This window comes from Chelonoidis abingdonii, chromosome 1 (genome assembly GCF_003597395.2).
Source record: "Chelonoidis abingdonii isolate Lonesome George chromosome 1, CheloAbing_2.0, whole genome shotgun sequence".
Taxonomy (NCBI): Eukaryota; Metazoa; Chordata; order Testudines; family Testudinidae; genus Chelonoidis; species Chelonoidis abingdonii.
The window spans coordinates 312,186,281-312,199,253 of record NC_133769.1 but is presented as its reverse complement, the minus strand read 5'-3'; the positions used below and the strand labels follow the sequence as shown (position 1 = coordinate 312,199,253).

Sequence of the window (12,973 nt, the reverse complement as noted above, 5' to 3'; positions counted from 1 at the left end):
TGGGCTGTGCTCCCCACTGCTATGCTGGAGCCTCTACAATTCCTTCAGGAGTAAATCATGCACTGCCATTACTGCCCACAAGATGCCTGGTCTGTAAACAGAGGACTTTATTTTTTGGTACCTTTAAATTTAACAATCGTCAGTAACACCCGTATCACAAAATACCTGCTCTTTCAAAAGCTGCTCACAGGCTTCGTGCAGTGTTCCTGTCTTGGTGGACACAAAGAGATACTGTTTTTGCAAAGACTCCAAATGTTGAAGAGCACTGTTCACGTCATTCAGTATAGCATCACATTGCTCCTGAAATCCAGACAAATAATCCCTCATTTGTCTAGAAAAGAGAACCACAATGAAAAAGGGTAATGCTTTTCTTTACATATTTAAATACATAACCAATACATAGCACTATTTACTCCATTTTCCTGGGGACACAGAAACCTCGCTAGAAAAAGGTAAATCTCTTGCAGGAAGTAAATGCACAGACCAAAAAACAATGTATAATAAAATCTTAAATCACAAACTAACCTGATATTTAAGCTCACGGGTCATAGATTCTGTTTTAAAACTGATAAAGACATCAATTTTCAAGCACTATTAAGCATAAATTAAAATGTTAAGTGTCCAATTTAAATAAAAAAGGAACTTCAAAACTAATGACTCTTGGGCATCAACTACTGTGGACATATATAACAGTATGTAAAATCACAAACTCTCCTCAGACTTGTGTAATCCCCAGAATAGTAAGGGCAGAGAACTAATTAACACTCTTCTCTAGACTCCTCCAACTAAAACAGACACAGCATAGCCATCTAATAGACCACTTTTCCACCTGTGATCTACAAACACTACTGCCATGCATCAGAAACATATCGTAAGAGAGAGAACAGGGGTGTTACTCTCCAACTTTGCGACAGTTCACAGAGATGGGCTCAGAATAAGTCCAAGCCTTACCATTTTCCAGATACAACACAAAACTCTTCCCACAATAAAGGCCAGAGAACAAGCAGACCAAAAAACCCCAGGAGACAGGGAAAAGAGCAGGTTACTTTACAATAAAATGTAATGCACACTCTTAATTTTGGATGTGACAACTCAAAATTGTGGCACTAGCCACAGCAGAAATATCTAAGACCATTAGCCACTCCAGAACTCTTTCAGACACAACTCCTTATGAATTGTTGATAAATAGCTAAAGTCAGTTGAAAGTAGTCCTTCCTAGACTGAAGAAAATCAGTCAGTCAAAATAGATACAAATTAAACATAACTGGGAAAAGTGTCATAGGATGCTGAAAAATTACATGCATGTATATTAGTGGACAGGATAAAATCTTACATATCATATGCTGCAATATGTTTAAAGGAGAATTGATATATACAGAAAAGCAAAATTTCACTTCTAGTTTAGAAGCTGTTGCTCAGTGAAGAGACTAAAAATATACAGTGATAAAATTCAACAAATGGAAGAAGGATCATACCTGTACTTAGCACCTTCATCTTGATCCATCTGGGCCTGCAGCTGAGCAAACCATGAGAAGAACTAGAACAAAGATTTTTAGATTGTCAACAACCAGACATTACAAGGAACCAATACAAGAAACCATCATATCTGGAGTTCCAGAGCAATCAACAGGATACAGATGATGAATTGCACCACAACATGAGCATCTTTCATTATTAAAGGGAAAAAAAACCTTAAACAGTCAACAATGATTCAGATAGTCCGGCATATAGCAGAGCACAATTCTATCACCTAACTAAAGGAAAAAGGTAGAATGCCATCTCCATGAGTTTCTAGGAATACAACATTAGCACTGTCTATCTCTTTGCAAACATTATGGGGTTGACATGCGACATTCTGCAGGCAGCACCACTTTTCTTTGGAGATGCTTTAGCCTCTAAATACAGGGGGAAAAATCTACTATTGCACAACGAAGACGCTAAAGTTTTGTTTTCTTCAATTTTTTTTGAATGTCTCTTAAATGCTAACAAAATAATTTTATAAAAACATAAGAAAGGCACACAGTATTAAAAGCTCCACAGATTCACTGGGAAGAATTTTAGCACTAAAGTGATGCCTCTAGGATTGTAAAGCAATTTGGTGTGATTTACCCGCTGTGCAGTTTCAATTCTTTCATCTTCCATTCCCAAAGCGGTGAAGCCTTTCAAGAGGATATCCTCTGTTGATTCAGGTATTGCTGCAGCCAATGTGACACTTAGTGACTGTGATGTTAAACTGCATAAATCTTCAATTGGAAGCTGTACATAAAAACCCCATCAGTTTAAATGACTTTTTAAAAATTAATGTTTAATTTTAAATTAATATGCTATAGTGTAAACAATATCTCAATCACATCAAACTTATTTCTTAAGTTCCCATTTGTTTAACTTTGAAGGACTAATCAGTGTGGACATTTAAAAAATTATTTCAATAACATAATTAAACACCAGAGTATCAGTATTCAGAAATATTTAAAATATTCACTTAATTATCACACGACAAAGAATTAAATGAATACTTTCTACTAAACAAGAAAAACTGAAAATGAATTAATACAACCCTCTTGGATATGATCTCCTATACTATTGAAAAACTTTACAAATCTCCAGTTTAGCTAGCTGAACAGCAAGACAAATTAATATTTGTGGACTTAATATCAGAAGACATGGGGCAGGTATACACTACAGGGAAAAGTCGATCTAAGCAATTTGAGTTACTTTCGCAGCTCAAGTAACTCAAGTCAGCGTAGCTTGGATCTACTTACAGTGGGATACGCATAGTGCTGGGTCGACAGCAGAAACTCTCACGTCAACTCCCCTTACTCTTCTCATTCTGGTGGAGTATCGAGTCAATAGGAGAGCGATCGGCAGTCGATTTAGTGGGTCTTCACTAGACCCACTAAATCGAGTCCCGGTGGATGGATCGCTGTAACATTGATCCCACAGGTAGTAGAGACAAGACCGCAATGATTCATATTTCCAAGTGCAAGACAAAATAACATAAAGGTTTGCAGTATCTGCCCAGCACAAAAACCTTTTGATTGGCATACAAGCTAAACAAACTTCCATTAGATTTTACTGCCATATGACAAAAGGAAATTCCAAACCCAACATTGCCACAACCTGAAATTCCAATAATTTCAGAACAACATTGTAAATAATACTTCCAAATAGATACTCCAGATGATTATACAGGAAGATTTCTTTAGAGGATCATTCCTATTTTTCAGAATTTCAGTTTATTAAATATCTTTTACTAAACATGAAAAAAAAATCCAAGTAATTTGGAATAATTTAAGTATTTTTAGATTGGAGACTTGGAATTAGATGCTGTATGTTATCCTTGAATAAAATTTTACAGCTAACGAGAATGTTCTCACTAACTATTCTAACATAACATCCTCTTAGACACATTTGCACAATTAAAGCTTACAACAACGAACATAACAAAAGAGCACTGCACACAATTAAAAAAAAAAATCACATTACAACTCTACACAGAACAAGTTATCTGTGGCAACAAAAGTCACTATGTGAAAATATTAACCTGGTAAAAGCCCGGTCTAGGTTTTAAAACACTGATAACTAAGGAATTCAGCAGAACATCATATCTTTTTGATTTTTGTTAGGGTTGGGGAGGGGTTTCTCAATAGGCATTTTTAGTAGACATAAAAGTAGAGACTGATAATGTCAGGTTCCTCAGATAGCTTTGTCAATGCACCTTAATTTTGACATTCAACACCCCTACTATGTAGAGGTCTGAGCAGGACCTGCCCAGAGCCCAAGAGGGTTGAGTCATTTTCAGACCTGACCACAACACTCCCACTCCAAACCTTGGTCAGCATGCCACTGCTTGGGGCTCAGCCTGGTGGGGCTTCCCATAGCCAATGTCCATAATCCATCTCCGGCCACCTGCAGAGTTGGCACAGTGGCAGCTGTATGGCCCACTCCTGCCAGTTACCACCAGCTGCTGCACTGTGGAGTGAAAGGCACTGCAACCCATTGACACAAACACACTTTAGCACATACAGTCCAACAAGGTTGTGATGGCTGGCAGAAGCAGGGCCCGCAGCTGATGAGGATCCCCAAACAAGACAAGGTGAACAGGGACAACCCGACCATACATGTTAAGGTTGTTTCCTGATCCGACATAAACCTGACCTTTGTAGTGGGGTCTCGTCGGGGTTGGGTCAAGGACTCTGCCACCATTTAATCCTGATCCTTGCTTGGGCAGGGTTTGCCATGCCTAACAATCTGGTAGTTTTGTAATGTGGACAAACTGGGTCTAAGAATGGGGAAGCCATTGACTTGAGGTGGAATTTTAACTTAGATTTCCAGAAGTGAGAAGCTAATGGATAGAACACAGGACTGAGAGCTAAGGGACGTGACTTCTATTCTGACTAGCTGTATGACCTCAGGCAAGTCAGCTAGAAACGAATTTTCAGAGATGTTGAAGACCCACAATTCCAATTTCCTTCAATGGATGCTAAGAGTGCTCAGCATCTGTGAAGATCAAGCCCATAACTTCTCTGCTCCTCAGTTTTCCCACCTTCTTTTGTAAGATAAATTTAGATCTATGACAGAACAGCATTATAAGAGTGCTAAGTATTATCATGTGCAGTAACTCTTTCGGTCACTATGCTGTCCAAGCATGAGCAACCCTTCTATAAACATCTGGACTATCAGACTGCTGACAGCTTATTGCGTTTCAATTAAATACAACTTAAGGAATAGGGAAGTTGGTCATTCATAAATAAGAATTTCTTGTAAAATTCAGCTAGAACAGAATGGCGCTAGATGGAAATACTTCAATTAACTCACCTAGCATTTCTGAGTAGCAACATTTTTGTTCCTTTTTTAAATTCACTTTTTTTCTTCATAGATCTGTCTATACAATAGCATTAAAGAAATACTAGGATTTGTAACACCTACTATAATTCTATTGAACTATAAAATCTTTTCTCATTCAAAGGGAAAATTTGAAGAGAGTAACAACATGTTTTACAGTTTCTTCATGTATACCCCAATTGCCCATCTTAAATATATTAAGGAAACTCCACTCCCACTTATCTGCTGCTATGTATGTTTTTCCTTCTAGCAAACAAATGAGAAAACTGATTGTGAGACTCCGATTTTCACACAAAGAAATTAAATATACTCAGGGTGTTGAATAAACTGACCTATACTAACAAAAGCTATTGCCAAGATACAGACAGGCCTGTCTTCTTAGCAGAAATACGTATTTGGAATGCTAACAACACTATTTATCACAGTAATCTTAACAGTTTCAAACAATTATATGCAATGGGCAGCATTACAATTTGCAGGTAAGACAAACAAGAGTGATAATGTGCAGAGCTACTAAACCGAAAACCAATACTACCCTAATGTGTTATTGACTACCTTCTGATTAAAATAATTTGATTCCATTGCTTCTTGTTAAAAATCAATAGCGCATAAACTTTTATGAAGGTAAAGAGTGGAAATACTTCATTTTTAACTGATAGGCTCTACACCAGCACATATGCTGTCTAAATAATGTGTTCATAACTCAAGTATTCCATATTTGTTGCAGTTCACAACTCCTCAGACATCACATGAGAACAGAATCAACTTATGTTTTTTAGTGTTTAATATTTTGTGACATTATGGAAGGTTGAGTTCACATAGTTGTATTTTAATGAATATTCTCCCTTCCAGTGCTGATTTTAAATTATGTGGCAACAAAGCATCCTAAAGTCCTTTACAAAATGAAAGCCATACGCAAAGTTTGTATCTGTTAGGATTATTATATTGAAAACACTGGGTTTATTTAGGAGAAAAGAATACGGAGGAGGAACATAACCATCAAGAACAAAAAAGACTTATCAAGAGGAGGGTGATAAAAAGACGGTTACTCACCTTTGTAACTGTAGTTCTTCGAGATGTGTTGCTCATATCCATTTCAGTTAGGTGTGCGCGCGCCGTGTGCACGTCAGTCGGAGATTTTTTACCTTAGCAACACTCGGTGGGCCGGCAGGGCGCCTCCTGGAGTGGTGCCGCTATGGTGCCGGATATATACCCCTGCCGGCAGAGAGATTCCGGATCCAGGAGGGATAGTTGTACTCAAAAGTACTATACGAGGATCTTTCAGGGGGTTAAGGCAAAACGCACATTTATTAAGTAATAACAGGTATTAGATTAATTACTCTAATCATAATGCATATGATATATTTACGTCATGGCATTCACACACCACCCACAGAACAAACAACTCCGTCTTGGGCTGTTTTAACCACTTAGTTGTTCCCCTTAAACTGCAGCCTGGCCAGGTGAGTTAGATGGGGGAGGGGGAGCCGGGCTTCTGCCGACCGATCGATGCCCGATGTGACAAGACGAGACCACAGGTCCTTCTGGAAGACACCATTGTATTATAGGCAGCTTCCTCTTATGCAAATCCAGACGCAGATTCAAAATCTGGTCTGTGTCCGTATGGTCTTTGTGCTAGCTTTTTTTCTGGGATGTTGTCCCAATGCTGCTCAAAGAGGGCGTTTTCTAAAGAAAGGTGCTTGCTATAATCCATGAGGTCACTCAATATTCTGCTCCCGCTCACATATGGGCCCACTTGACAAGTTCTATTGTCCTTTGCTCTGCTTCATTCCCATCTCATCAATCTGTTGTATAACTGTTGTAGCTGTCTGGAGGTGGGTGTCTTCCAAGCCTCACTCATTCACACCTCATTCAGTCAATGGGGCAATTGATTACAGAGTGGGGGGGAGATCTTATTCTACTTCTAGCAAAAAGGCACATGTTTCTTTCACTTTAACTATACTATCTTTAGGGGCTATAACATCTGATACAAAGTTTTCTACCAATTTTCTAATACAAAGTTGTATGAGAGAGGCACAATGCCAAGTCATATGGAATACAAAATCAAACAGTGAACAGAAGTTACAATGCAGACAAGTGTAGGGAATGGTGAACAGAACTTACATTAATAAAGTGAACAATTAAAAACAAACAATTTCATTTATCAGTTCTACAGGGATGATGATTCCCAGGGATACCATGCGGAACTTGATCTTTTTCACGAATTTGTTCAGTCCTCGCAGGTCCAGGATAGGCCGGAGGCCCCCTTTTGCCTTGGGGATTAGGAAATATCTGGAATAGAACCCCTTGCCTCTTAACTCCTCCGGAACCTCCTCTATAGCTCGTGAGAGGGAGTTGCTCGTGAGAGGGGTCCCTAAAGAGGGACGAGGAGGGGGGATGGGAGGGAGGGGTTGAAATAAACTGAAGACGGTATCCAAACTCTACCGTGCGTAGGAACCAACGGTCCGAGGTTAGTTGGGACCACACAGGGAGAAATGGGGCAAGGCGGTTGTAGAACTGAAAAGGATCCTGGGAGGCCATTGGTACACTGCTCTTGGGCGCACCCTCAAAAGTTTGGTTTCAGTCCCACTGGTGGCTTGGTGGGACCGGAATTGTTACCCCCTTGAGGCCCAGACTGACGTCAGCGTCTGGTAAGACTTCGCCTTCTGGTGAAGTCTTGCCTTGGCCGAGGCGGGGGGTAGCGGCGCTGAGGTTGGGGCCAGAAAGACCGTCTTTGAGTTTGTGGCGTATGCATTCCCAGCAAACACATAATTATGTGATTGTCTTTTAGACTCTGCGAGAACAGGTCCTGGCCATCAAAAGGTAAGTCTTGTATAGTCTGCTGAAATTCAGGTGGCAGGCTTGACACTTGCAGCCATGATATACGTCGCATGGCGATTCCAGAGGCGACCATTCTAGCTGCCAAATCGGCGGCATCCAGCGAGGCCTGGAGGGAGGTCCGCGTAACTTTCTTCCCCTCCTCCAGGAGTGCTGTGAATTCCTGGCGGGAGTCCTGCGGGACGAGCTCTGTAAACTTCCCTACCACCTCCCAGGTGTTATAGCTGTATCTACTCAGGAGGACTTGTTGGTTCGCCATCCTGAGTTGGAGGCCTCCCGCGGAATAGATTTTTCTTCCTAATAGATCCATTTGCCTGGCCTCCCTTGATTTAGGTGCAGCGGCTTGCTGGCCATGGCTCTCCCATTCATTGACGGACTGTACAACCAATGAACAGGGAGGGGGGTGTACATAAAGGTACTCATACCCTTTGGAGGGCACCATGTATTTCCGTTCGACTTCTCTGCCTGTGGGCGGTATGGATGCCGGGGATTGCCAGATGGTATCCGCTCTAGCCTGGATCGAATGAATGAAGGGGAGGGCCACCCTAGTTGGCACCTCCACGACAGTATACTGATTACCGAGTCCTCCACCTCAGGAACTTCCTCTACAGGTAAGTTGATATTAAGGACGACACGCCGCAAAAGGTCCTGATGTGACCTGAGGTTGATTGGAGGGGGTCCCGATGTTGACGTCCCTGCCACTGCTTCATCCGGGGAGGAGGAGGATGAAACCCCAGGGACAAGCGAGTCCTGGACTGACTCCTGATCCTCAGGAACGTCCGGAGCCGGTAGATCTTGTGGGTCTGGTATGTGGGCAGGAGATTCCTCCGTACCAGCCGAGGGAGGTCAGCTAATGGTGGCCTCTGGTGCTCAGTGTTCGGAAGGGTCGGAGCGCGATGGTATAGGGGGTTCACCCTGGGCTTGATGATAAGCCCAAGGTGTCCAAAAGGACCACTGATAAGGTCCCTGGTCCGTGCCAAGGGTTCCTTGGGAGAACGTGTTGTGAGTATCCGAATCCCCATAGGATGCACTGTCTTCATGGGAGGAGGTAGATGAATGACGAGAAGGCCACGGAGGGGCAGAGACTGTTTGATGCAGGTCCCTGCGTCCACTCGATCTGTCCCCACGCGGTGCCAGAGAACGCTACCGGGAGTCGTATCGGTGCCGGGACCGGGATCGGGACCTGCGACCAGCGTGGTGCCGGGAGGTCGACCGGTGCCTTGAATCGCCGTGCCGAGATCGGCTGCGAGAGGTACGGTGCCGCGAGTGGTGTCAGGACGTAGAGCGGTGCCGAGAGTATCTGGTCGGCAACCAGGACCTCGAACTGTGCCGCGAGTACGACTGGTACCTCGACCGGGACTGCGAGCGGCGCCGGGACCGGGATCGATGACGGGACCGAGAGTGTCTGTGGGACCTGGATCGGGACAGGCGACGTTCAGTGGTACCGGGCGAAGATGGTCTCATGAAGGCCGGCTTGCCTATTGACTGAACAACCCACACCGGCGGTGCCGGGGGTTGAGGCAGCTCAGGCTCCGTCAAGGCAATCAAGTCCCGTGCTGTGGAAAACGTCTCCGGAGTGGAGGGCACAATAAGCTCAACCACGGCGCGTGCCGGGGAGCTGGTAGGCACCGGACTCGACGGCTCTTGCGAGGCTGGAATCAACGGTGCGGAGGACGTCGGTGCCGTGGCAGTTGTCAGTGCCGGGCGGTCCGACTTAGCTAAGCGCTCAGACTGCGGCGTAAATACAGTAGCCGCAGGAGGCTTGTGCTTCTTGCTCCTTGGTGAGAGAGAGCAGTGCTTGGGCCGGTGATTATTGATGTCGAGGAGCCTTCACTGTCGGCGCGCGCTCCAGTGCAGAAGAGGCACTTGTTCCCGGTACTGCAGGCGGTGCCAAAGACGGAAGAGTCAGCGCTGCCTCCATCAAGAGTTGCTTCAGGCGAATGTCCCACTCTTTTTTAGTCCAGGGCTTGAAAGCCTTACAGATGCAGCACTTGTCCGTGAGATGGGATTCACCCAAACACTTGAGACAGAAGTCGTGAGGGTCTCCTGTGGGCATCGACCTATGAGAGGCCAAGCATGGTTTGAAGCCCGGTGAACCGGGCATGGGCCCCGGTACCGGGTGAGGGGAAGGGGCTAACCCCCAATCCCTCTTAACTATATACAATAACTACTACAGAACTAATAACTAAACACTAACTATACTTACAGGAAATCGAACTATATACACAATACAATAGAAATGAGCGAATCGCTAGGCAGGTGGAGGTCAGCTAAGCTGCACTCCACTGTTCCAATGACCGACACGGGCGGTAAGAAGGAACTGAGGAGCGGACGGGCCGGCAGGGGTATATATCCGGCACCATAGCAGCGCCACTCCAGGGGGCGCCCTGCCGGCTCACCGAGTGTTGCTAGGGTAAAAAATCTCCGATGAACGTGCATGTGGCGCGCGCACACCTAACTGGAATGGATATGAGCAAGCACTCGAAGAAGAACTGTTCTTATCCACTGAAAAAGCACAAGCAGTAATGGGCTTAAATTCCAGCAAGGGTGATTTAGGCTCTTCCATGAGGAAAATCTTCTAACTGTAATGGTAGTTAAGCAGTGGAACAAACGAGCTAGAAGGTTATATAATGTCCATTGTTAAAGAATTTTAAGAACAGGTTAAATAAACACCTTTCAGGGATGGACTAGATTCAGGAGTGGCCAAACTTTCAGATCCTCTGAGTTTCATATGATAATCTTCAGAAGTCTGACAGTCAGGCACACCTGTCAGTGCTCGGGACTTCAGCAAGAGCAGGGCTGAAGTCCTGACCCGGCAGGTGTCTCCCTTGGGGCAGAAGCCCCTAGCCCCACCACTCGTCAGCACTGCAGAAGCCCCAAGCTTCCCTCCCTCCTCCATCTGGTAGGAGGAGAATGGTGGGGAGTGGGGGGGGGGAGTTCCATGAGCCACACTTTAACTGTAAAAGAGTTACTTTGTTACTTGCGAGCCGCAGTTTGGCCATCCCTAGAAGATAATAGTCCTGTGTCAGTGCAAGGGACTGGACTAGATGACCTATCGAGGTCCCTCTGATTCTAGAAATACTAGAATGGAGCCATCTCTGGGGTGGAACAGCACCGCTATTAACGGCGCCCTGCATCAGTTTAGTACAGGAAGTGGATAGTGAATCCAGGTAAAACCAGAGTAGCACGTTAGGATAGCTAGAATATAGTTATTTGCATGGAGAATACGGCAGGTACTGGAGCTCACTCTTAGGGAAGATGCCAGAGAGAGAGGCCCTCTTGACCACATAACTCCTCAAGACTTCGCACATTTCGTCTCCAGGACAGCACTGCGCTGCCTCACCACCGCCCTGCGGGCCCCCTCCCACCAGCGAGGCCCCTGCCTGCCAGACCCGAGTCCTCCTCCCACCGGGGGCAGCTCCGCACGGTATCGATGCGCCCCGGGGCAAAGCACCACCCGGACCAAGGGCCCGTCCCAGGCAGCAGGAGATGGCCCGATACGCCCCCAGCGGGCCCCGGGGAGCAGCCTCCGACCAGCCCAGACCATGATTTCCAGCCTGGCTACGTGGCAGCTACTCCCGTTACAGGAACGGGGAGGTCCCAGCGCCCGCCAGACCGCCCTGCCTCCGGCCCCGCCACAGGCTCCGGCCGCGGCCGCTCCGCGCCACCTGCTGCCCCTCCCCGCTCACCTCGGCCGGGACGGGCGGGTTCTCGGCCGCCGCTTTGAGCTCCAGCACCGAGTCCGTCTGTCGGTCGGTGAGAGGCGCCAGGGGCCGCGGCCTGCGGTCCCACAGGCCGAGCTTGTCCCGGATCTCCCTGTCGCCCAGCTCCGGGGGCGGCTCCGCCATCCTCACGGCCAGCAGCAGCCGGAGCGAGCAGGAGGGGCCACTTCCGGGATCCGGGAGAGTCCGACGCAGCGAGAGGCAGAGAGAGGAGCGGAACCATCTGAACCCGGAAACGCCTCCGGAGGGAACGAGGCACGCGGGAGGGTTCCACTCGTACACAACCAGGGGGAGGAACTGATCGGGGACGGAAACTTCCGGTGCATGGAAGGGATTCTTCGAATCCCATAGGGCGGAAGTGCCTTCGCCCTCGTGACATCATTGCGATGCGTGGACGGGCACGGGGGCGGGGCCTGCTTACCCGCTCCGTTGTGACCAATGAGCGCAGGATTCTGCAGCTATTGCCCGTGAGAAAAGTCACCAGTGCGGACAGTGGCCCTTGCCGGCTCGAGGCACTAGTGCTCAGCGGCGCTAGGAGCCCTGAGACACGTGTTCTCGTCCCGCTTTGGCCGGGGCAGGTAGGGTGACCAGACAGGAAATGCAAAAAATCAGGATGGCGGTGGGACCCTATGTTTTTTAAAAAGAAACCCAAAAATCAGGACATCTGGTCACCGTAGTGGCAGGTTGCTTCCTGCTTTGTCATAACAATACTTCAGGGAGGGTCAGTAGCACTGCTTGGCCAATTGTATCCATCCCTGCAATCCTCCTGCAGCAAAAGCCTGGAAGCCACACCCCACTGATTTCAAAAATAAAGCTTAGTTCTAGCCTGATGACAATTAAAATGATGAAACATGAAGTGCGTGTAACTATGGCCAGGGCATATGCCCAAGTCTTCAGCCAGCCTGGAACAAGAAAGTGCTGATTGGCAAGAGACTGAGCACTCAGACCCATCTAGTCAGCTTCAAGAGGTATTAACTCTGAAACCAGGTAATGAGGGAAAATAGAGGCACCATCACTACCCCAAAAGAGGCCACTGGGTGGAACCCCTCACAGGTATCACCCCTTCATGGCTAGGGGACATACTTGCAGGTGTCCTCACACAATTGTGTAGGCTCTGCCTCTTCCCTTCACTCAGACAAAGAACATATGAGTCATCATGTTTTGACACCTAGAATTATGTATGTTCTCATGGATATTAAAATTAGTTGTCTTTATTCATTGTATAATCTCTCAAGGAGCCCTGCAATATTTGTCATTTCTCCTCAATTTGGTTTATTCACTATTGGACCTTACTATTCAATATTGCCACAAAGCACATTAAACTCCATAATCTTTACTTGTATTTACTCTTCTCATAGAATCATAGACTATCAGGGTTGGAAGGGACCTCAGGAGGTCATCTAATCCAAGCCCCTGCTCAAAGCAGGACCTAATTCCCAACTAAATCATCACAGCCAGGGCTTTGTCAAGCCTGACTTTAAAAACGTCTAAGGAAGGAGATTCCACCACCTCCCTAGGTAACCCATTCCAGTGCTTCACCACCCTCCTAGTGAAAATTTTTTTCCTAA

At 46.1% G+C, this 12,973-nt stretch overlaps 1 protein-coding gene across 3 annotated transcripts in view; it reads right to left on the bottom strand.

Moving 5' to 3' along the window:
* COG3 (component of oligomeric golgi complex 3) overlaps window positions 1-11,681 on the bottom strand; it is a 49,514-nt gene extending 37,833 nt beyond the window's left edge. For 2 of the 3 annotated variants that reach the window (XM_032790380.2, XM_032790381.2), the window contains exons 1-4: window positions 11,373-11,681; window positions 2,110-2,256; window positions 1,476-1,537; window positions 166-331 (exon numbers count right to left, since the gene is read on the bottom strand). In XM_032790380.2, coding sequence (XP_032646271.1) covers window positions 166-331; window positions 1,476-1,537; window positions 2,110-2,256; window positions 11,373-11,531 — 534 coding nt within the window. In that variant the 5' untranslated portion in view covers window positions 11,532-11,681. The remainder of the gene's footprint in view (window positions 1-165; window positions 332-1,475; window positions 1,538-2,109; window positions 2,257-11,372) is intronic. The other variant, XM_032790382.2, reaches the window with a different exon arrangement.
* Window positions 11,682-12,973: the final 1,292 nt, after the last annotated feature.